The sequence below is a fragment of the Halichoeres trimaculatus genome, unplaced genomic scaffold (assembly GCF_033239565.1).
Source record: "Halichoeres trimaculatus isolate MK-OKI-2021-1 unplaced genomic scaffold, fHalTri1.1 fHalTri1_scaffold_11, whole genome shotgun sequence".
NCBI classification, from domain to species: domain Eukaryota; kingdom Metazoa; phylum Chordata; class Actinopteri; order Labriformes; family Labridae; genus Halichoeres; species Halichoeres trimaculatus.
In genome coordinates this window covers 7,566,895-7,591,659 of record NW_027437189.1, presented here as the reverse complement: position 1 = coordinate 7,591,659, position 24,765 = coordinate 7,566,895, and the positions used below count along the sequence as shown (strand labels likewise).

Below are 24,765 nucleotides of genomic sequence, written 5' to 3'. Positions count from 1 at the left end.
GACACCAAAACACTGCAGGCTTCTGGGTAAAAGTGTAAACATGCTGTTTTTGTCAGGATCTGTTGAGCACTTCTTAAAGGTGTTTTACCTTTCCTGCATCTTTTCTATCACTTTTCTCTGATTCAGCAACAGACATCCCACATAATTCAGAGAGACGGAGCCACTGCTAATCTCGCCTTTTCTTCATCAGATCGGCATGCAGCGCTCTCTGAATGTTTTGGCCCAGAAAACTCTGTGTGCAACTATCCTACATCTGTGCAGTTTGTTGGTTTGAGGAATGCTTGGAATCGCAGCCATAGCAACTGCTGGGCTGTGTGTGTGTATGTGTGTGTGTGGGGGGCGGTAAATATTGACTTCAGCACCTCCCCATCCCTGTGTCGGCCCGTGACAGGAGCACAGGGGGGATCTGTACACACGCTTTATCCAGGAATCAGCAGAGTCCTGCCACCGGGGGCGTGTGTTTACCTTCAGACTCCTGAACATTGAGGGGCTCTGCAGCTTTATTCAGAGTCAGGACTAAAGAGATGAAGCTCCGTGATTCACTCTCTGCTGTGTAACTTCATCCCTGCTCTTTGTAATGATCAACCTTTAAGTAAATGGGAAGTGTGGGTGAAACCTGCGCGGGGGTTTGCAAACACATCCACTCAGCCATTTCCTCTTTTCACGATTGTTGAAGGAGAAGAGAAACAGGACGTCATCAGACTGTTTGTCCAGAAGCAGGAACCAGCCCACCTGTCGTGGTAAATAACGAGCGCTAAGTGACTTAATCAAACTGTGTGGGTAGCTCGGTGGAGATTTTCTGCTGTTTTCCCACAGCAGAGGGATTTGTTGAGACAGGATCAGAGAAGTGCTCGGAGCGTTAGCAGCAGCAGCACTAGTTGTTTGACCGGTCTGTCCTGTCTTGTCATTGCTGCACCCGTGTTGTGTACAAGCCCCAGATGGAATGTCATCACAGCGTTTGGCGAATAAGATTAGGGAATAGATGTTGATAATCTGGACAGAACAAGCAGGGCTGGATTATGCTACGATTGGTGGCTGCTGACGCAGGAGCCAAATCCTCGATCCCACTTTCCCCCCCGTAGTAATTACATAAAGAGCATTGAGATGAAAGAATACATCCACTAGAGCGACTTTAGGATCACATGCACTCGCTTTCAGAGGCAGACACACACTTGTGTATACTCCCTGCTGACACACAAGTACGGGCTGTCCCTGCACTACATCTGTTGTTCCCTCTCAAAAGAAAACAAAAAGACTTAGATTAATCAGAAATCTGCTCAACCTGCATTTTGGTTTCACTGATACGCTATCAAATTAAAAATCTCTTTGGGATGAGGTCATAGCGGGTCAAGTGTGGGACTGCATGATCTGATTTGGACGGAGTTCAGTTTTACAATCCATCAAAGTTGAGTCAATCCTCCTCAGGACACGTGAACACAGCACACAAGCACACACACACACACACACACACACACACACACACACACACACACAAAGCAATCTTGAATGTTGAACGCTCATGCAAATGCAATAAAAACAGGATAATATCTCCCTGCAGCCTGGCACCTGTTCACTTCACTTGGTCATAACTTGCAGGACGCCCATTGTCTGCCCCTTTGTGTATCTCTTATACATGTTCTTATAAATAACAATTGCATTGATAAAAAGATACAAAGAAAACAAACAGAGGAAGTAGGAATGGGTACCAAATTAGGTACTTTTATAGGTGCCGATCGAATTCTGTCAAAAGTACCAGATAGGGGATTTTCAATGCTGGACATGAACACAGAATTGCAAGGTTATATATTAAAGAATAAGCATCAGTAGCGTGTTATTTCAAAATGTGAAAGGTACCCATCTCTAAGAGGAAGTCTGATGCAAATTTAAGCATCAATTCGTCTGTTTGAGAATAGAATAGAATAGAATAGAATAGAATAGAATAGAATAGAATAGAATAGAATAGAGTATCCTTTTATCGATGCCCCATGGGAGAAGTTCCTTTGTTGCAGCAGCTTAAATGAAAGACAGTAGTAATACAGAATTTAAGAGTTTAAGAGTTTAAGCAACAGTATAGACTGTTTAAGACTGTGATGAAGCTGCACCCTCTGATGTTGAAAAATGAAACCAACACAGACTTTAGTTCATCAATTTGTCCACTTGAGGCAAGAAATCTACATCAAATCCCATTTTTTAAAAAGTCAATTTTACCACAAAAATGAACACATTTGGAGCCTATATCAAAATAAGGTATGGCCTATGAAACTATTTTCTTGTTTTAATAAAAGTGATAGGAATTCCTTAATGCCTAGTTGAAACATTACAATACCAAAGAGTTATGCACATAGTCTAAATGCCAGTTCAGTTCATCTCGGCACGGCCCCATTTTCCGGCGTGGCCACTGACTAATCCCGGGACAAACCCCCAAATAACTGAGACGAGCCGTCGCACTTTTTGGCACCTTTTCATGGGGTTGTCAGACCAAACCTATCCAATCGTTAGAGCTAAAACAATGCAGACTGTTGATTGGTCTAACTTACCTGGCGGCTGTATTTCTCCTGGCGGCACACAGACTTCTTCTTCTGAAACAAAGCTTGATTGCACTTTGTATCAAAGAGCCACATGCTAATCACAAAGAGGACAAAGTGCTGTATGTTTTCCATCCATGCTCTTTGTTTATTGTGTCCGTTTTTTTTTCTTCATTATTCACTATTATGTTACCAATGCGGATGTCGGCACCCAGCTTACACGCCCCCTACCACAAGGGGAGCATGGTTGGCTGTGGAAATACAAACACGACCAAGCTTAACTGAGCCAACCTATACCAAACTGTACTGACCTAAACCAGACTGCTTGGTGAAAGCAGGGGTTCCCAAACTTTTCAGCCCATGACCGCTGATCTACTGCTGTCCAAGTACAATAAAAGAGAAATCCAAAAACAAACAACCAAAAAAAGCTTGAGATAATTCACATAGCTGATCTGTAGAAAACTGCTCTACCTATGTGCTCATATGGCAGTGTTTCCCATGTTTCACCACGTATACCGTTGTTATCCAAGCTTAGTCACTTCAAGCGTCCAGCAACAACAAAGAAATGTGATAAACAGATCAAACATTTCCTGGGTGCAAGGTTTTATATAAAATTGATTCCTTATTTGTTTATATTTCAGGGGTAATAACTGAAATTTATACATGTATGTAATTAACAAAGAATTTTGGAAGCATTTAGGGTAGTGTAGCTCTTTGTCAGGTGGCTAAAATTTGCCTCTTCCTCTTAGATTGAGTTAGCATTTCCAATTAGGTGACCACCATCATCTGAAACCACACCACAGGGACCACGCCCAGTTAAATCTTCACCGTCTTGTAGCCTGATTTTCCCAGTAAAAGTCAATCTCCACATGCTGGTAGCTACACATTTGTTATGTATTGTTTTCAAATTGAAAGTCACTGCTGTTTTGGCACCAGAGGAACTGATGGTGCCATCACAGGGCTTCCTGTAATAGGAGAGATTGGACAAGGCGGAGCAGTGTTATGTGTGTGTGTGTGTTCGTGCTGTGTGTTTCGAAGTTGTGCCTCTCCGGCTTCAGTTAACACTGTAAAATTTCACACCATGGCATCAGGGTCATGCTTTTGCAGGATCAATACAAAAGTACAAATATGTGATGATGGCAGTTTCATTATGGTACAACTACAGGCTCACAATGTGCAAAGGGGTCAGTTTGAATGTGCATGTATCATGATAACTCAAAGATCTTGTTTACAATTCTACGAGAAATTACAAGTTTTAACTTGGTCAGTTTTTTTTAAACATGACACACTGAATAATACTCTTGACACTGTTGAACTCATGTCTCTCTTTGTCGATGTTGTCTTTTGCGTCAGAGGAAAAAAATGCAGAGGGCTTTGTATTAATCCCTGTTGCTTACCCGAGTGATCCATCACTATAGGTGAACAGGCTGAAATAAAACAACCATCATTAGTCAGAAACACTCATTATTTTAGAACACAACAGAGTTAAAACAACAGCCCTCTTGTTGTAATCATGGTGTTACCTCTATGGCTTAATTATGACCTTCAACCTCTCACCCCAGGGTTTAAAAACCCAGGTCTGTCTGTCAGTCTAGGACTGTAGGAACATGCCCAGTTCACATATTAGACCCCAGGCTAGCAGCAACAAACTCAGTGAAGTAGGAGTAAAGGGGTCTACTGTAGCTGACAGTGCAAGTCCAAACATGTCACTTTGCATAGTTTCTGTTTCCCTCTGTGTTATTTGTTTGCTTCAGGTTCATGGAGAGAAATGTGACATTCACCCTGCAAAGAGAGCATCTGACGCAAACTTGTTATTTCCATCTTGATGACTTTTGATCGGCCCTGAAAAGATGAAAAGACCATTTTTAATGAAATAAGCAGATTGATAAAAAGCTTTTATTATACAAGGGAAAATTGGACTAGCATTTGGATGCCTCTCTGACAAAGACTCCCATCACTAAAGGCTGTAAAACGGATGAATGGCACCACCTTCTTTCTGCTGAATCAATGAAAGAGAACCATTCAGAACCCACTGGATTGTTTCTTTTCATGTGAAATAAAAGAGAAAGCAAAATGCAGCATCCTGTTAGGGGAAAACAGCCCCAGCAGCAATATTAAAAGACTATTCCCATTAAGCAGGAGCCCAGGAGACTTGAGGGATTTGGAATTTATTGTCAGATCTTATGCATAATTAAGCAAATCCCCCCACCCAGCCGACCACACCCCCCTCCACTCGCCTGAGGGATTTCCATGCTGTTCTGCTTCTCAGACAGAAGATGCTTGTTACTGTACTCCAGCTCTATTAGGCCAGAATCAGGCTTTGCTTACCATTAACTACTGATGATACACACACAGACATGATTCCTGCGAAGCCTGACATTGTTTGGCTTCATGACTTTATCCATTTTCATATGTCCTGCTGGCTGTTGGAGCTAAAACACACTAGGATCTGGCAGCCTGGAAGCCACAGGGCCACGTCTGTGTCTTGTTTATGCCGCCTGCTGTGAGCTGACAAAAGATCGCTTTGTTAGAAGCTGAGTGTAAAGAAAGGCCTGAGACTCGGCTAATGCTCTGTCTCATGTTTACTCAGCCCAGTCTTCCCTTTTCAGGGAGTTTTCAGTGAATTTGTTGCCGTCTGGGTTAGAGTATGAGGGCACTGTGGGCCAAAAGAACCCAAATCTATTCAACCTCAAAGTATGCAAGTGACGTCATTTTCCCTGAAAGTCCGGAGAGAAGGATTATACAGAGTTTGATCGAGGGCGACTGAGTACATCAAACCTTCAAAGCCATCCTGTAATTGACTCAGCAGAATGAAACACTGAGAACACGATATGAATTTCATTATCTTCTCAGTTTGATAGTTTGCTTTTTCCTTTTTTTATTTGTTCTTTGTTCTTTCCTCTTCGTTCTTTGAAGGGAAAGAAAGTGAAGCTGATGGTGTTCACTTATTGATGATTCAGTGCCCTTAAAGAAAGCAGGGCTGTTTGATGATTATGACTGAAATTGTGTATAATTTATATTTTTTCCATTTTTCATGTGAAAAAGATTATGGTTCTACTTAAACCCCTGTGTGATACAGCATCATGTATTATTAATTTGCATCATATCGTATCATAGGGTAGCATATTGTATCAAACCTTATCGCATTTTACTGTATCTCATCTTATTGTACCATGTCATTTAGTATCTTATTTCATCATTTTGTATCATACTTTATCTTATTGTGTATCCATATTGTGTCGGACCTTATTTGTCTTACATGAGCAGATTGTATCATATCAAATCTTTTTTTTTCTCATATCATATAGTACCCGTTCATATTGCATCTATCACACCTAAGCATATGATGCCATTGCATTGTATTGCACCATATAACGCCCTATTGCATCAAACTATATCATATCGTTCCATACCCTATCTTATTGTCATATTGTATAGTACTTTATCACATAGAAATTTAACATGTTGTATCTTATCGTATTGGACCTTATTGTATCTGACCTTAGCACATTGTGTCATATCAAATCATATCCTAGTGTATTATATTTCACTGCTTATTATCATATCATATCATATATCATTTATCATATCATATCATGTCATGTCATATCATATCGTATCATATATCATTTATCATATCATATCATATCATATCATATCATATCATATCATATCATATCATATCATTTATCATATCATACCATACTATATCATATATCATTTATCATATCATCAAATCAAATCATATCATACTATATATCATATCATATCATATCATATCATGTATCATACCATTTTATTGTTACCCACCATACTGTTTCATATCATAATGTATAAAACCTTAGTGTATTGTTGTATTGTATAATATCTTATACAGCAATTTAGTATATCACATCCTAGCATATCATACCTTAGTATACTGAATCTTATTGTTATATATCTTAAGTATCATGTTTCACTGAACTGTATCGTTTCCTATCAAACCCTAATGTAGTTTATTGAATCGTATGGTAACATACCTTATCATATAATATCATATCTAGACATGCACCGATTGATGCCGATTTCCTTAATTTTGGGTTATCTGTGATTGGCCCATCCTTACATGTGAAACTGATCTCATAAACCTCCAGCAAGGTCTGACAGCCAGCCTTTGTTGGTTTTTGCTCTGAGACCTAAAACTCAGGACACTTTATTGGTTGTTAAAGTTAAAACATAAAGAATTGATTGTTTCACGGGTATTGTACAATGATTTTAACAATATAAGATTGAAACATTGAAAGTATATGCTGTCAGTTATAAAGAATAAAAATCAGTATCGGCAGGTCAGGCTTTTTAAAGTTCGGTGATCGGCCAGAAAATAGTGCTCGGTGCACCCCTTACCATATCATGTTGTACTGTATCATATTGTATTACCATACCATATTGTAATGCATGGTGTTGTATCAGAACTTTAGACTGTATAAAACATGGATGTAGTCTCCACGACGTCACCAGTTTCCTTTCAAACAGCTATATGGTGCCCGTCAGTCATGTGACCAGAGCTGTGTCTCTGATTGGACAATCAAATGATCCTAATAACTTTCTAAACCACCAGGTTAGAAAAATTCACTCACCACACAGTGTGTGCCAATAAAATCAGCATTTTACACTCAAGACGGTTTTTTTGAACCAGGCTGTGAATATGCCATAAAAGTCTGTTTTAATGGCTGGATTGTACGTGACTTCTGGTCTTTCTGCAGCCAGCCTCAAGTGGATTCTTGATAAACAGCAAGTGTAGCACTTCCGCATAGGCTTCATTTTTAACCAGATGTTGCCCCTTGATCGGAACATATTATAGTGATGTGCTGTCCTCTATCGTATCAAATTGTTTTGTTTGATAACAAGTCATATTACACCATATACCATAGTATTGTATCACACTATAATGTGTCCTCCTGTATCATATTGTACCATAAGATTTTCATTTAAAGCAAAACAATGTAAATTTGGACACATCCAACATTCAAGATAAATACAACATGCTCCAAGGAAATAACGTCACGTTATTCTTTAGTCTTCATCTCAGTGGCCTTCACAGAAGTTTTAATAAATAAAACCTACAGGAAACAGAGAGGCATTTACCAAATGATAGTTAGCTACCATTTTTGCGCTTTTTCAGTGAGAATTTAAGAACAGAGAAGATGAGAATATCATAACACCACCATCAACACAGTCATAGGAAAAGATTAGAGCTTAAACGAGACAAATCAACTTCATGATCAGCAAATAAGATGAAAATTCAGTCAGCAGATTATCAAAATACATGGGGATTAGTTCCCTTCTAAAGGACTGATAGCTTGATTGTCGTGTTTCTGATATTCAGCAAGTTTGCAGAGTCAACACCATATTAGCAACTCTGCAAACATAATGTGGTGTTAATCTCATTTCGGTGACACCTCAAAGCGAAAGCCTCATCTGTGAGCAACCAAGAAGGCTTTTAACGTGTCTGACGTCTGGTGATGATGGAAGGAGCGTCCCGCTGTGCTCTGCCTCTGCCGGCTTATTAACCATGACACCAGTCTGCTCGGGGAGAAGGAGGATCACACAAAGAGCAGCTCCCTGAGCCACCCGTCATCTTTGTGTCTGTGCGCGCCAGTGCCAACCTGCACGCACTGCTACACTCACAGGGATGGAAACCCTTTTTATGCAGACGTGCCCCAGGGTTTGTTATTGACTGTCCGCCCCCATTGACCCCTCTTCACTTCCTCTCTCCCTCTCACCTCCCCCTTCTCACCCATTCAGGATGCCAACCTAAAATGAACCCCCCCTCCCCATGTCATGCACCCCCCTCCTCGATCTGCTCTCATTTTTCCTGCTGCAGCTTTCGGCCTGTTTCATATGTATTTCTGAGCTGCTTCGCTGCTCCTCTGGATGTGCTCATGTGCGCTTCCACTTACTTTACATGAGAGGTATTCAGTGACTCGAGTGGGGACAGATGTGGGGACATGAAGCGCCAAAGGGCTGGACATTTACATTTCATCTGTTAGACCTGTAACAATGAAAATTGAGCATGTTAGTGCACTTTATTCATCCTAAAAAAAGAAGTAAGCTGTTTTAAATCCACAATGTTGGATTGAACATTTATTCGAGAGGTCCAGGACAGACATAAAGCACTTTACAGTGCATGGCAAGGTCACAGAGAAAGCATTCAAAAACATGAAAACTACATAAAAATTTAAGAAACAAACTGCAAGCATATTGTGATTGTTACGCAACACTTTATTCCTACTTTAATGTTATACTCCCTTTCAGCAGACTGTCTGCTACAATTTGGTGTTAGTAGCGGGTTTGTACAATAATTTGTTACCTGACAGTGTTGAAAATGATGATGACCTAGTGCATATTTCATATTCCGGATAAGGCCTGGGTCATATGGCATTTTATCCATATCTCAATATTTTTTGGTCATGTCACGATATACAATATATATCTCGATATTTAGACTTAACCATGGGATGTTGCTTTGATTCATACAATGGAACCAGACTGGCAACAGTCGATATGTGCATTAACAATTATTATTATTATTATTATTATTATTGATTATGTATGCATTTTGGTGTATGAACACATTGGACCTTGATTTGTTCGGAAAAAAAATCAAAGTAGAAAAAAGTCTTGTGTTTTCAAAGTGGAAACCACAAACGTGTGCAGCATTTCATTTTTATAACCTAGAATGCAAAGATAAATAGTAATTTTAAAACTAATGTACAAATGTAGCAAATAATACTGTTAAATATTTGAATTAAAACAGGAAATTGCCAGGCATTTTTGTACAATTTTTACAAATCCATCAAGTGTCAACAAGATCTTACAGAATAAGTGCCATGAGTCACCTCATTGCTCTGACATGCAAAACACAAAAACTACACTACCACACACCAAGAATATAATCCCAACAATCCTTTTACATCTGTCAGAAAAAATGGTGACCTTGTCTTGTATTGTTTTGCAAAGCAATCTGACCATTTATCGTGGAGTTATATACACATATGGTGAAAACAGCCCTATCGCACAAAGATAAAGAATCCTTTAAAAACATCCTGGAACTAGACGGTGATCCAGATCACCTCCAAAATTTAACCACTCCTGCCTTGTCCCATTTTGAACATTTCCTGAAAATTTCATCAATATCTGTTTGTTACTTTTTGAGTTATGTTGTTCACAGACAAACAGACAAACCCTCCCAAAAACATAACCTCCTTGGCGGAGGTAATAAAATAGAAAAATCACAACTTGCAGCGTAAGAAGAACACCTAGAAGATCTCTCTTCTTTATCTGAAGTGTGCTGCTGTTTTGCAATAATAAAAAAGAAGGTAGCCATTAAAAAAACAAACATCTTAATGTCAGACAAATCTATTTCCTCTCCGTGTTTAGAAAACCATCTTCTCCTTTGTGCCTGACATTTTCCACCATATGTCATCGCATCTCTCCGACTGCCAGCGTGCCCTCTGGCCCGTGTTTAGCAGTTTGTCTCCTGATTAGGATTAGGCCCTTTGCTTGTGAATGGCGGAGGGCTCATGCATCAGCTAACTCCAGCGTCACATCCAACAGATGCTCCGCTTCCTAAATAGCAACAGTCCGGCAGGGCATGTGAGCAGAAGGCAGAGTGGCCCGACACTTCGTATGCGCACTCTGACCCTCATTAGACGGGTCCCAGGCCTCCCCACTTTACTGTTTCAGCGTCTAAATTAGCATTTCCTATCAGGCCCCCTGTGGATATCTCTCTACGATAGCCCGGGTTTGAGCCCCTAAATTATCTTTGGCTTAGTGATGATTCCCAACACTAAGCTGTTATAAGAGCTACTTCATGAGGGAGTGGGCGGTGAGGCTTTATTAATGAAGAGGGACAGATAAAAGCCACACCAATCCAAAACTGCCCTCCTGACCTATGACCGGTTTTCATTCAGGCTTGTTAAAGTATCTCAAATTTTGCCCATTTTTGAAACTCACTCATGTCTTACACTGCTGATTTGAAACCACTTCACAGACTCTGTTCAATCTGCCACATGAGAAAACGAGAGGGGAAGTATGCTCAGAGAATGTGCTCCACGTGGAGAGCCCAAATGGATCTGAATCTGCAAAAATGTGTCATAACTAAGTTTTCTGTTTCGTTTGTAACTTTATCATGTAAGCAAAGCTGACACCGCGGTAACAATTCAACACGTTACGGCCAACAACTTAATTTCCCATCTCCCACCAGGCTCCAGTCTAATCACAGAGGGGCAGCTGTTTTCAGCAGACAAGCTCTGATAAACCCAGCACCAAGCATGGCCCTGATGAAGGCTGCTCTCTGTTACTCATGCCTCCATACTGTTTAGTGTGTCAGAGGAAGATTTAGCTTGTCCCACTTTGTGTATGTCAAACGCAGCATGCCAAAAGTACATGGGTGTTCTGCCACATCTGATCTATGTTGTTGTTGTTGTTGTATCCCAAATGCATTTCTTCCTTTTTTGGCTATTTTCATCCACAATCCTCTGCATCGGAAATACAATCCACAACCACTGACCTAAAGGGAGTTTGTGTTTTACATTTCCACAGCAACTGCTTTTATTTTAAAGGGGAGGTGTAACCAAGTGGCAACATCCAGTGTAAAAATATGAGACAATGCGGAAGTGCTAAAATCTGCTGTTTCTCAAGTGTCTGTTTGAGGCTGGCTCTGGAAGTACCAGAAGTCACATACACACCAAGCAAAAAAAAAGTTGTTTTTACAACAGAAATCGACATATTTATAGCCTGGTTAATAAAACGTCACTTGTGTGAGTTGCTAATTTTACTATCGACACACACTGTACGGCTGGTGAATTTTTTTTTAACTTGGAAGTTTAGAGGATATCAAGATTGTGAGCTTTTCCAATCAGAGGCACAGCTCAGCTCACTTAACTGAGGCGCGCCCTAAAGCTGTACTCAAAGCCCCCGTCTCTTCCAGTAAGACCCAATTGCCGATCTGCTTCAAAAGTCTGTTTCAGAAACAGACAGGTGACGTCGGGGAGACTATGTCCATTAATTATAGAGTCTATGGGTGTAACGCTTTCCCATATTTTTTTACACAGCTACATATTTATATTTTGCGGAAATCCTTGAAACTATCTGTGAACAGATCAAAATGGTCCATCCTGAAAATAGTACAAGCTCTTCACATCTCTTCTTGGGGTCATCATGTAAGGATTTCCCAACTACTTCATGAAATGTTTGAAGGGAAAGGCCTGAAACACCAAGGTCTCCCCATAGCCCCGCCCCCCACCTGGCTTCCAGAGGGCTGGCCAATCAGAGTGAAGGGGGTTTGTAGAGTGGAGAGTCTTAAAGAGACAGCAGCTGAGGTGTCAGCACCTAAATTCAAGGTTTTCTAAAACAACAGTGTGACAAAAAAAATGATTTTTTTTTTTTGAGATGCAAATCATGTAAAGGTGCCAGAGGGACAGAATGAAGCCTAAAAAAAGCACAGTACCCTCTCTTTAATATCAAATTTTGGCCAATAGACCACAAGAAAAGAGTATAAAGAAGGGATGTTTGATACCACTTTTTTTCAGACCAATAACAGTATGAGTACTCCCTCTTGAGTACTTGAGTACCGATACCACTAGTACTTTTAATACGTAAAGTTTCATTTTGAACAAAGGCAGCACAGTTACTCTGCTAATAAGTCCAAAATTAAATACAAAAAACTCTCTCTGAGTTTATGATTTATGATCAAAAGTGTAAAAACAAACAACTGTTGGAGTTTTAGTATATATTTTTTTATAAATAAACTGAAAATATAAAACAGTCTTCCAGGTTCATTCATGTTGTCTGAATAGGACCTAATGCATGTTTGCCTTGGTGTCAGACCCTGCAATGTAGCACCACCTACTGGGGAGGAGGACTTGAGCATCAGCTGCCGGTATTGGCCTGATACTGATACCTGGTATCAGTGCGCACTCATCCCTAGTATAAAGTGATTTTAGAGCATTTTCCTGCAGCTTCAAACTTTTGCAGTATTTCAGATCGTGGCTGAATATTCGAAGGTGAATCATACTCCAACAAGACTCAGCTGTACTTTGTGATAAAACATTAATCAGTTTATTTTTCCGTCAGAGTGGCTACAAAGCACTGACATAATCATCCTCATTGTTAGTCTCTTTGGTTTTTAAGATCATATTTGGGGCGTTTAAAGCTTCTATTTTGAGGACCAGGCAGTAAAGAGTACAATACCAGGAAGAGAGGGTGAGGATATTGTTTTCCAGAGGACCAGCTGCGAACTTAAAGAGTTATCGCCGTGATACATGAGGTGGATGATTTAACCGCTAAGCCAAACCAGCATCCTGTTAGTTTCTGGTTTTTACTTAAATAACTGAGCGCTACGCCAAAGATTGATAGCATATTGCTTTTTAGCTGTGAGGCTAAATCACCACATAATAATTTCCAGAGAGATTGTCTGAGCATCTGTGTCTGACACATGTGCATGTAGGAATGTGTGACATGTAGCTGTGTGTCTGTGGTCTATGTGTGTGTAAATGTGTGTGTGTGTGCTTCTGGTGGCAGTGGGATGAAGTGGATCTCATTCCTGTGATGAATCCGAGGAGTGGCAGCTGCTCCACCGTCCGTGGGGAAGTTTTGGTTCATGTGGTCTTCATGACACTGCGTCTCAGCGGGTTTAGAGCCGTGCTCTCTGTTCCGTCTCTGATTTCAGCATCTGGTCGCATAGTGTTCATGGGAACTTTTAGAGCAAATGCATTTTAAAATATGACATAAGAGAGGTTGTCTATTTGATGAAAAATATTACATAATCTATCTTCTACATTACCTCAAAATGCAATCTCCAGTACGTGTCTTTTTTTAATCCGAGTCCATTTGTTTGTGTCACAGGCCTTGGCCATGGGGGGATCCAAGAGTAAACCCAAGGATGTAGGCCAGCGAACCCGCAGCCTCGATGGCAACCTCAGCTCTGGGGGAGGGGCTGGTGGCCACCACCTCAACTCCAATCAACAGTCTTTAACCCCCAATCGCAGCCCGACTGTGGACGCAGGTCTGGGCGGGAATCAGTCCATGACGAATAACGCAGAGCTGGCGCTGTTTGGAGGCGTGGACAACAACAGTGTCACATCTCCCAACAGAATCACACTGGCAGGTGAGGCAGCAGCTCAAGGACTCGGTTTACTGAGGAGGTTTTCGGTGTGCTATTAGAGGGATGTGCTCATTAACCCTTTCATAATACACCGTTTTTAAAAGATTTAAGAATATCCGAATTATTTCACCTCAAAAAGTGTCAAATACCTGCTAAATGCAGATTCTTGCATCTAAGAATTCCAGATTTTATTCATTTTGCTTTTTAAAAATATTTGGCTTTGACTCCCTGTGATATTTAAATATGTCCCTTTGCTTTGTGATGAGCATTTTTCCTCTGTTTTTTTCTACATTTTATTGACTGAATAGTTAAAAGGCCTTATGCACAAGCGAGCATGACGTATAGCTGGTTAAAAATCTGGTGGCAAGTAAACTTCTGGTTACCGTAGAATGCCGTGCTACTGAATAATAACATTGAATGTTTTTCATCAAATATTAATAGTTATGTTCATGTTTTGAATTGTGGCCTGATTTTTACGCCATAAAGGACATAACGTGTAATCGTATATAAGTGTCCTTTCAAGACGGGATGACAACTGTTTCAGCCATCTCCAAACCACTGCTGTGTGGTGTAGCAGAGATATAACGTGTTGAATGGACTGAAAATGAATCTCTTGTAGGTAAATTATGAACATTTATTAGTGTGTTCAGTGATGAAAGTTGATATTCTGCTGGAAAAAGTTTTTAGTATAGTATATTAATGGAATTCTCAATGTAAGTTAGCATCAAGCTAGCACCAAGTGCTCTATAATGTTTTTGGTAGATTAAGAGCTATAACATGTTGAATGGAGTAAAAATGACTCTCTTGTGCAGGACTATTACACTTGTTTGTGTGTCCATTGATGAAAGTTGATATTTTGCTGGAAAAACAAAGTTTTATTATTGTATGCTAACCACTAGCATACATTTTGTAAGAGGGTTATGTATCAGTGGCTCTCAGGAAGATCTCTTGTAGCCCTGTTTTTACCTTGTGCTTTGATAAAAGTACAAACACATGAAGTCAGAGGTATATACACACGATTAAACTTACTTTAAAGTATGATTGACCTGAAAACACATACATTTAAAGCCTTAATACGACTTGTTACATGGTGTTGTACTAGATACCTGGACGATTCCCTGTATATCATTAACAAAAACGTTAGGTAACTCCAGCAAACATCGTATTTGTTTAATCTCTGCCAATCACATCAAAGTCTACTGTCACCTTTTTACTGCTTCTTTCGGTAAGAGGAAATGCCCATGCCACTGCATGCCAATGCGGGAGCAATCTGTGCATAGAGCCAGTTGACTGATCCTAATAAAGTCAGCAGATGCATCCTCATAAAAAACTGTGATTTTAACAGCTCTATGTGGATAACAATGATTCTTTCTCTCCTTACAGGAGGTGTGACGACCTTTGTGGCGCTTTACGACTACGAGTCTAGGACAGCCTCAGATCTGTCATTCAGGAAAGGGGAGCGTCTCCAAATAGTCAACAACACGTAAGGAAATACCAGAAAATTTAACATCTGTTGCCTTTTTTTACACACACACAAGATTGTTCAAACTTACACTTAAGTTAAGCTGTGTTAGAGTTACAGTTATTACATTGATGGAGCTACAAATCAACGCATTCCCTTGTCATGCATCCTACAAATGTGGATTCTAGCAAAAGCATCGTCTTTCCCACTTTAGGAGATGGGGCTCATGGGTAATGCAGTTTTCAACCTGGAAAAACACAGATGATTTTGTATAAAGGGGTTTCCAAGAATGCATGATGCTTGTAAACCCCTCCTAGCCTCTTTAATCAAATGGTTAAAAGCCAAATACAAGTGAAACAAAAGAGAGGGAATGCAACTACTTACCTGCTGATAGCTTGTTGAGTGTCTACGGATGGATTATCAAAATAAAGTGTTACTTAAACGGGTAATATGAGAAAGGAGCTGAAATAAAGTTTTGAAAAGTCTAAATGAGGAAAGCAGCTGGGGTTGTTACACTTCATTTTAAATTTGTCAGATTAATTTCAAAACACTTTTTAAATACTAAAAGTGAACTCCACGCTCAAGTCATTGAATCCTTTGACATTTAAGCACTTCTCTTCATATTTGTCCTTTCCTTCCCTCACAGTCAGCGTGTATGTTATGAATAATAACTGCTCAGTTGTCTGGCTGCTTTGCAACCTTAAATGCATGTCACTTGTCGTCTCTCTGAAACCTCCCGTAACCATAGAAACGGGCTTCCCTCAGCAGAGCACTGACACATTTCTGCACAATTTTTGTTTCATTCACAAAAGACTGATCACATCTCGCTGCTGGGAGTCCACATCAGGACTCTTTTTACTGAAAACTCCTGAACATTTGACACAGTTTTGGAGACCTAGTTACACTCAGTAAAAAGCCAACCTGTTTAAACTTGGGGCGGGGGGAGAGGTCGTGCTTGTTTTTTAAATAAGAGCATGAATCAATAGAGGGGCAGTGAACCATATACTGTAGTGCTGCACCCCCAGTGCTGCCTGCTCGCTGACAAACTGCTGACCTAGAAGGCAGGAGCTGAGGACAATAGTGGATTATCATGCATCTGGCCCCCTAAGCCAAAGACCTGCATCATTATTGGGTCAAGTACACCGAGAATCCATTAACCACCTCAAAGATTATTACGGGGTAATCACAGTCAAATAAGGTGTCAGCGAGGCTCATTGTAGCTTTCTGATTGGACTAGCCATGCACGATGACCTGATAGGCTGGTTCATATGATGATGCATCTTTTCCTACATTTACTTCTGTTATCTCAATGTTGTACAGTGATTCACTTATTCAAAGTGGAAAAGAAACAGTCAGCTAAATAAACATTTACTCGATTGAGTCCTATTTTTATCAATGATAATATAACAAAAATGACAAATATTAAGGTATTAAAAACAAAAACACTGTACGGTTTTATCTGTGCTGCCATCTTGCAGTAATATAAGCTGTGAAGTCATGGGATTGGTTGGCTTTGCAGAGCTGTTTTCTGTTTCAGCAGAAATTTTAGAAAATTGGCCTTTTTGTCCTTGGTCTGAACTCTGTCAAACTTATTTTTACACCCAGGAGCAATACAGTTAACCCCCCCCCCCATCTTCTCTTGTCCTTTGGCTCACCATTCAACGTAATCTCTGAGTTAAAAGCGTTCCAGTTGCCAAGTTGCAAAAACTTGCCATAACAGCAATATTTCTGTATGTAAACATCAAATAATACTATGTATATGGCTGATTTATTGCAAGAAAAAAAAACTGGTCAAAAACTCTAAAATAAATGGAATATAACAGGAGTTTAGTTACTATTTACCCCTGAAGTTGGAATTTCCTACTAGGAACTCGCTGGGTGGTGTAAATCTCCCAACCTCCCAGTAGGAAATTCCGACTACAGAAGGCGTTTCTGTTGAAATTTCCCACTCAGAACTCGTAAATTCCGACTCCTGAGTACAAACGGAACACAGCATTTCTGACTGTGATGGGTACAAGGGGACCCTCTTTTGCTTAACCAACTCAGCTCAACTTAACTTTGTTTATGAACCGCTTTAAAAACAACCACCACTGAAACAAAGTGCTGTAAATAAAAGACAAACAGGCAAAAATAAATAAAACAAATAAATCAATAAAACAGTGGGTGCAGGCACTTAAAAATTGTTTCATTGTTCTTAAAAAATAGGGATGCACCGATACCAATTGGTATCAGTATCGGTGGGAAGAGATCCATGGTACCAATTCAGGCAAACAGCTCTATGCTTGCTTTGTTTTTAGCTGCATTACCAGTCAACAGGGTATAAAAGTTTACTTTTGAAAAGAACTTGTGTACACTCTGAAGAATTGTTCTGATGGTAAACATTTAAATATTTCACATTTAAATTGGATACTCATTTTTCGCCTTTTACCCAATGCATTACCAGTCTTATCCCACAGTAGGGCATGCAGGTTATTAAACACTGGTATCGGAACAGTATCAGAACCAGAAATGTTGGATTGGCGCATCCAATAGACTGTATGTAGAGTGGACAGTGTGGCTTCACCATTTATCATTGTACAGTTTTGAAGCCAAAATACCCCAATCACAGGCACTGCCATTGGTAGCCATTGTGCAGCCAGAGTCTGAGCAGTAGAGACTGTGAGGGATTCTGGGAGAATCTGAGTGGAGCCGGGTGACAAAAATAATAACTGTTATTTTTCCTTTGAGGGTCTAATCACTTCTTGACTCTCCATCCTGACATATTTTACAATCCCCGAAAAAATACACAAGAATGTCAGCTGTCAATCAACGTTAAACATAACGTAAAACCTTGTTTTTCCCCTCTTATAACTAATGAAAACAAAACTTTTCAGAAAAAAAGAGGACTTGAATAAAAGGCAGCCAAATTATATCTTCAAATCACCAAAACAATTGTGGTAAGAAACATTTCTACGAGGTGTATTGATTTTTTAAAGTTTGACCACAGCCCATCTGGAATGACTGGAGAGACAGATTTTTTGACCTCACTTTGAGCCGAGCAAAATGACATCCATCTTTTTTACAGTCTATGGTGCATCCCTACTACTAAAAAACAATTTAAGAACAATAAAAACAGTTACAACAAACTAAAAACAAACCATAAAACGCTAAAGCAGGAGCAGAGTCTCAAGCTAGGTTAAAAGCCAAAGAGATGATGGCTCTTCTTTTCTACTTTTATATTTCTATATTTGTCATTTTTGTCATGTATTCATTGATAAGGACAAGACCCAGCGTAGTCAGTAATGTTAGTTTGGTTGACTGTTTTATTTCTTCTTTAAGACTCTTTGCACTTTTTTATCTCTGCTGTTCTTCTTTTGCTTGTAACTCTGTTTTTCTTAACCCCTCTCTTTCCGTTTCATCTCTTTTCCATTTCTCCATCACAAACCATCACATTTTTTTACAGGAGGAAGGTGAACTGCAGGTTTGTGAAGCTCATCTGGCCTCTACTATGTGTCTACCTGTGTGTTTGTTTCACCTGAAGCATATGTATTAATTCTGCACTGTGTAAACCCCTCACTTGAAAGGCACAGACCACATAACTCTGCCCTCCATGTGTAGTCGTCCACAGAAACTGGTGTGAAGCTTTGCAGCACTACGATCAATCTGAGACTCCTGGAGTCTGTTAATGTGGAAAAACTATAAGTTAACTTTATATACTCTGAGTGAATCTAGTGCTGCAAAGCTTCAGTCAGGCACTCCCTGATGAAGTGTAGCATAAAAGTATCGTCTCCCCCTGACAGGTGTACTACGAGGCGAGATTGACCTTCTTCTGCCTTTTTTGTGTGCAATTGTGAAACAAAACCTAAAAGTTTTCAAGCTATCATAAAAATCTAGAGCCAGCCCGTGACTTTGAATCTCTGGCTTTATGCTCAACAAACTCAATAACCCCTTAATCTTGCCTCGTTGTACACCCACCCAAACGCATGCTTGTTTAAAATACACTCCCACAGACTATTTTTACTCCTAGATACCCTGGCTGTCATTTATCAAGTGTCTCCATGAGGAAAAGTTTAATTAAATCAGGAGTTCATGAAGTTATTAAAGTGAAACTGATGCCAAAAATTGAGTATGAATGTGTTGTATCCTGAGACACTTGATAAGCAGCAGCCCTTGAAGTCAGAGACACGGTGTTGTTTGTGTTTTGGATGATGATGATGATTATGAGCCTCGCTGAAACTGTGTGTTATCGTTTCATCTGTGCAGAGAGGGGGACTGGTGGCTGGCGCGCTCCCTGACCACCGGAGATAGCGGATATATCCCCAGCAATTATGTGGCTCCATCCGACTCCATCCAGGCAGAAGAGTAACCCCCCCTTTTTTTCTTCCTGTCTCTTTTATCTTTCTTTTATCAAGCATGTGAAATAATACACGCTAATGTCGCAGTCTTTGATTCTTATCTCAATGTGGATTTCAAATTAAGATTCAAAGGCATAGTGTGATGGTTACTTGCTTTTGTGCAGAGTTTTAAAAGAGAAAATCAATATTACTTGCTGTGAATATGACGCTACTTATGAAAAAGGGAGAAAAAGAGATGTTATTGACTCATGCTGGATGATCCTTGGGGTATACACCATTAGGGATGGAACGGTTCGGTTCTTATCACGGTTTTGTAGCCACAGTTTTTGGTTCAGTTTAGTATACATTGTTGTTGTTTCAACACCTTTATTTTTACCATATACCCTAATAATCCACTATTAACAGATTGTTTTTAATCAATTCTGTCATGTATACTCATGACGAACCTGAAAGAATGAGTCTGTTTCCCATTTGAAACATAATTTAGACTGAGTGAAACATTGCTAGTTTCAACATGCCAACTCCTCAGTAAGTAAGTGAAAGTCACTATTGGCTGTCCCAGAAGTCACTGAAAGCCACTAAATGACGCTGCTGTCTAATTTGCATAATTATCCATGTGCATAATTGTCATGAGCTTTGTATGAGAGAGAAATGACGTGGGAGAGACAGAAAGCAGGTAAAACACAACATCACAAATATGTTAAGAACTACAAATCAACTTTCTTCTGTTATGTTTACTGTTGGTTTATATATATATATATATATATATATATATATATATATATATATATATATATATATATATATCAGTGGCGGCTGGTGAGATTTTTTTTTGGTGGGGCTGATGTGCCAACAGATTTTTTCTGACTTATCAGGCATAAGTATTCAAATGAACAGTCACAAAATGACGGCAGTTCCAAAATAATTTATTTTCATAGCTTTGAGTTACACAGAAAAAGGAACAACTTACATGTGTATTAGTCTTTACAAAATAAAATACTGTACAATACATTCATGGGACAAATTCACAACATGGGTTTTATTTGAGCTGAATCTACACAAATCTACAGTAAACGAGTGAGTGAGTGATAAGGGAGGTTTGAGTTTTATGATGAGAGAATAACAAGAACATTTCCTATTCAATTGTGACATACAAAGAATTGAGAAGAAAATTCAGAAGTTAAACATGAACAAATGGTTTTCTTATACCCTAACTATTCAAGCAAAACGTGCAACATTTAATTGAAAAGAACAGCAACAGTGCCATGGGAGCATCAAAAATTATAATCACATAATAATTGAAAGCCAAAGAGTAACACAAAGCAGTCTCTGAAACTAAATAATGACTGCATAAAAAATATGTCTGCTCCTTAGTGTGTCTGCTCCTTAGTGTGTCTGCTCCTTAGTGTGTCTGCTCCTCAGTGTGTATCTGTAACTCAGTGTCTCTGTTCCTCAGTGTGTCTGGTTCTCAGTGTGTCTGCTCTTTAGTCTGTCTCTGTTCCTCAGTGTCTTTGTTACACAGTGTCTCTGTTCCTCAGTGTCTCTGTTCCTCAGTGTCTCTGTTACAGTGTCTCTGTTACAGTGTCTCTGTTCCTCAGTGTCTCTGTTCCTAAGTGTCTCTGTTCCTCAGTGTCTCTGTTCCTCAGTGTCTCTGTTCCTCAGTGTCTCTGTTACAGTGTCTCTGTTCCTCAGTGTCTCTGTTCCTCAGTGTCTCTGTTCCTCAGTGTCTCTGTTACAGTGTCTCTGTTCCTCAGTGTCTCTGTTCCTCAGTGTCTCTGTTCCTCAGTGTCTCTGTTCCTCAGTGTCTCTGTTACAGTGTCTCTGTTCCTCAGTGTCTCTGTTCCTCAGTGTCTCTGTTTCTCAGTGTCTCTGTTTCTCAGTTTGTTGGTTACACAGTGTCTCTGCTCCTCAGTGTCACTGGTTCTCAGTGTCTCTGTTCCTCAGTGTCTCTGGTTCTCAGTGTCCTTGTTTCTCAGTGTCTCTGTTACAGTGTCTCTGTTCCTCAGTGTCTCTGTTCCTCAGTGTCTCTGTTCCTCAGTGTCTCTGTTACAGTGTCTCTGTTCCTCAGTGTCTCTGTTCCTCAGTGTCTCTGTTTCTCAGTGTCTCTGTTTCTCAGTTTGTTGGTTACACAGTGTCTCTGCTCCTCAGTGTCACTGGTTCTCAGTGTCTCTGTTCCTCAGTGTCTCTGGTTCTCAGTGTCCTTGTTTCTCAGTGTCTCTGTTCCTCAGTGTCTCTGTTCCTCAGTGTCCTTGTTTCTCAGTGTCTCTGTTCCTCAGTGTCTCTGTTCCTCAGTGTCTCTAGTTCTCAGTGTGTCTGTTCCTCAGTGTGTCTGCTCCTTAGTCTGTCTCTGTTTCTCAGTGTTTTTTCTTCTGTTTCTCTGTGTGTCCATCTCTCATTCCAGGAGTTATTTGTACAAGAATTTTGCTCGCCTTTCTTTTTGAGAGGCAAATTTTTCAATGACTTTGCTGTTGAAATCAGGAATGTCTTTTGTCATTTTCTTCTCAATGGAGAGCATAGCTAGAGCATTTAGCCGATCTTGTAGCATAGTGTTTCTAAGAAACGTTTTTATCCTCTTTAAGGTAGAGAAGCACCTCTCAGACTCTGATGTTGTCATTGGTGTAGTGATAATGATATTGAGAAGACTTACAGTTTCAGTAAATGTTTCTCCAAGGTTGTTTTCCATCAAAACCTGATAGAGAGCCAGAGCACCTTTGCAACTCTGGAACTCCTCATTCTCGTAGATCAAGGACAATTCTGTTTTAAGTCTGGCCTTGTCCAATGAGGGATAGGCTTCCACCGTGGTTTCCAGTGCTGAATCTGGGAACTTTCTGCTGTGTTGTTGGAACAAGTCTCCTTCCAAGAGAGTGGCACTGATGAGGTGCTTGGTGAAAGAAAACCTCTGCTTGGCATGGCTCATGATGGTGTCGCATACCTATGCAAAAACATACAAATTTAAAGAAGAGAAAAAATTAGGTCTTCACATGTCTCACTACAATCATTGTTCTGGATAGCTAGCCTATATTGGGTGATAAACCAAAATTGTTAACTGTAATAATTCATATATATCATATGGCAATAAACAACTGAATCTGGACTACTATATCGAGTGGTGAGCACAAGTGTTTTAGTGTTCTTTTTAAAGACAAAAAGGTATGGTTACCTTGACATGTTTCGACGTACTCTGTCGTCTGCTTCAGAAGCTGTCATCCTGACAGCTGTGGCGTGTCTTTTTATCAGCTGTTTCCGGTAGTAGCTGGTGGGACAGATTGATCACGTGATCTGTCCCGCCAGCTACGTTCCCCGTTGCCTGACGGCCTCTGGAGAAGTGAATCCCATGTTTGCGAGAGCTGGAAGGCTCCTTCACCCCTGTTGATGGTGTCCTTTCCCAGTTTCCTGATCTCTATTGACTCGTACACCATCAACAGGGATGAAGGAGCCTTCCAGCTCTCGCACATCTGGGACATACTTCTCCAGAGGCCGCCAGGCAACGGGGGACGTAGCTGGCGGGACAGATCACGTGATCAATCTGTCCCACCAGCCACTATCGGAAACAGCTGATAAAAAGACACGCCACAGCTGTCAGGATGACAGCTTCTGAAGAAGACGACAGAGTACGTTGAAACATGTCAAGGTAACCATACCTTTTTGTCTTTAAAAAGAACACTAAAACACTTATGTTTGTTTTATGAAGACAAGATGAACCTAATCAGTAACTTGAGTGGTGAGTATCTTCATTTGATTTTATATTATTTATTTGATTATTTGATGTCTCTGTTTGTGTGTGTGTGTGTGTGTTAGAAAGTGCTTACCTCCAGTGCCAAATGTTGCTGTGTGTCTTCTCCCAGTGCTTTCCGTTTCTTTGTGGGTGGCTCCTGAACAGGTCCCCTGTACTCCTGATGAAGAACAGCCTCCCTGATCCAAAACAAAAGTTTCATGAGTCAGTTGTGAAAACTGGTTAGGGATGTATTAACCAAACCCAAGCTTGTTATAATTACTGGCAATTTTATTTCCTCTAAACTTAACAGATACATTGATTATTAGAATAAAATGACATATAAGTATCTTAGGCTACATAAAATTTAGGCAGAGAATCAACAATTAGGCTAGGTTAATTGTCATAATAATGCATTTAACGTACCTGATAGCCTGTATGCTGTTCAAGAATGTCTGGGTGATTCCTGCGATGTAGACAGCATCGATGTTCCTCTTCTGGAGCTGATTATACAGCATGTCTACATGTGGCATGATCTTATGGAACAAGGTTAGGAAAAAACAGAAAGCTTCATCCTCCAGCAATCTCACATAGCCTCCAGCCTCTCTCTTTGTAGGGCCATCAAAGTCTTCACTGTTCCGGATGGTCTGAAAACACTTGACCAGATCATTCTTGTGCTCATAGACTGTGTTGACTGCACGACTGTTGAAGTTCCAACGTGTTGATGATGCACTTGGAAGTCTGTGTGCCACCATCTCATCTAGCACTGCAGTTCTCTTGCTCGATTTTGAGAAAAAAGAAGCAAATCCCCCGATGTCATTAAAAAAGTGACCGATCTGGGAGATGTGGGAGGTTGCCTGCTGCATTACCAGGTTTAGCTGATGGGCATAACAGTGAATGTAGTGAGCGTTTGCATAGATGTCCTGTACCTTTCTCTGCACTCCTCCAGTAGCACCCCTCATTACTGCTGCCCCATCATATGCCTGGGCGATCAACTTTTTTTCTTGTCCCTCGGGAAGGATGCTGTGCAGCCTCTCCAATAAGGCACCAGCTATTGAATCCGCACAGCTGTTGGGTAGCTTGATGAACTCATAGAACCGCTCCTGTATATTGTTGCGTCCATCGATGTATCTCAGTACCAGGACGAGCTGACAGTGTGTGGAAATGTCAGTAGTTTCATCCGCTTGGATAGCTAAAAACTTCGCCATCTTCACTTCATCTAAGATTTTTTCTCTCAGAACTGCCAGCATACAGTCCAGGAGCTCGTTCTGAACCGTTTTCGAGGTGCCTTTAAATACGGTCGCATTTTCAAGGTGCTCCTTCAGCTCCCGATCAATGGATGCCATCAGATCAACTAAACCTCTAAATATTCCCGCGTTGTCTGAGGAATCCCTTTCATCATGTCCCCGCATTGCTAATTCAAAAGCACCACAAAATTTGACACAATCGATGATTTTGGATAAAATACTACGGTTTTTATCTACCTCTTCATTGTGTCTTCTTACAGCAATGCGGTGCCCGTCATCAAGCTGCGTTGCTATGCTAATCTTTCCAAAAACAGCCAGCTTTACGCAGTTTTCCATGTG

At 40.3% G+C, this 24,765-nt stretch overlaps 2 protein-coding genes across 4 annotated transcripts in view; one reads left to right on the top strand and one right to left on the bottom strand.

Moving 5' to 3' along the window:
* The window catches only part of src (v-src avian sarcoma (Schmidt-Ruppin A-2) viral oncogene homolog), a 58,992-nt gene that overhangs the window by 20,485 nt on the left and 13,742 nt on the right, over window positions 1-24,765 (top strand). For 2 of the 3 annotated variants that reach the window (XM_074681731.1, XM_074681730.1), the window contains exons 2-5: window positions 13,413-13,674; window positions 15,055-15,154; window positions 18,576-18,593; window positions 19,376-19,474. In XM_074681731.1, coding sequence (XP_074537832.1) covers window positions 13,422-13,674; window positions 15,055-15,154; window positions 18,576-18,593; window positions 19,376-19,474 — 470 coding nt within the window. In that variant the 5' untranslated portion in view covers window positions 13,413-13,421. The remainder of the gene's footprint in view (window positions 1-13,412; window positions 13,675-15,054; window positions 15,155-18,575; window positions 18,594-19,375; window positions 19,475-24,765) is intronic. The other variant, XM_074681732.1, reaches the window with a different exon arrangement.
* On the bottom strand, window positions 20,400-24,591 carry LOC141799929 (zinc finger MYM-type protein 1-like). The gene is made up of 4 exons (XM_074682354.1): window positions 23,606-24,591; window positions 23,277-23,379; window positions 22,115-22,399; window positions 20,400-20,405 (listed from the first exon to the last, which is right to left on the bottom strand). Exons 1-4 carry the CDS (start codon window positions 24,589-24,591, stop codon window positions 20,400-20,402), a joined length of 1,380 nt encoding a protein of 459 aa, XP_074538455.1.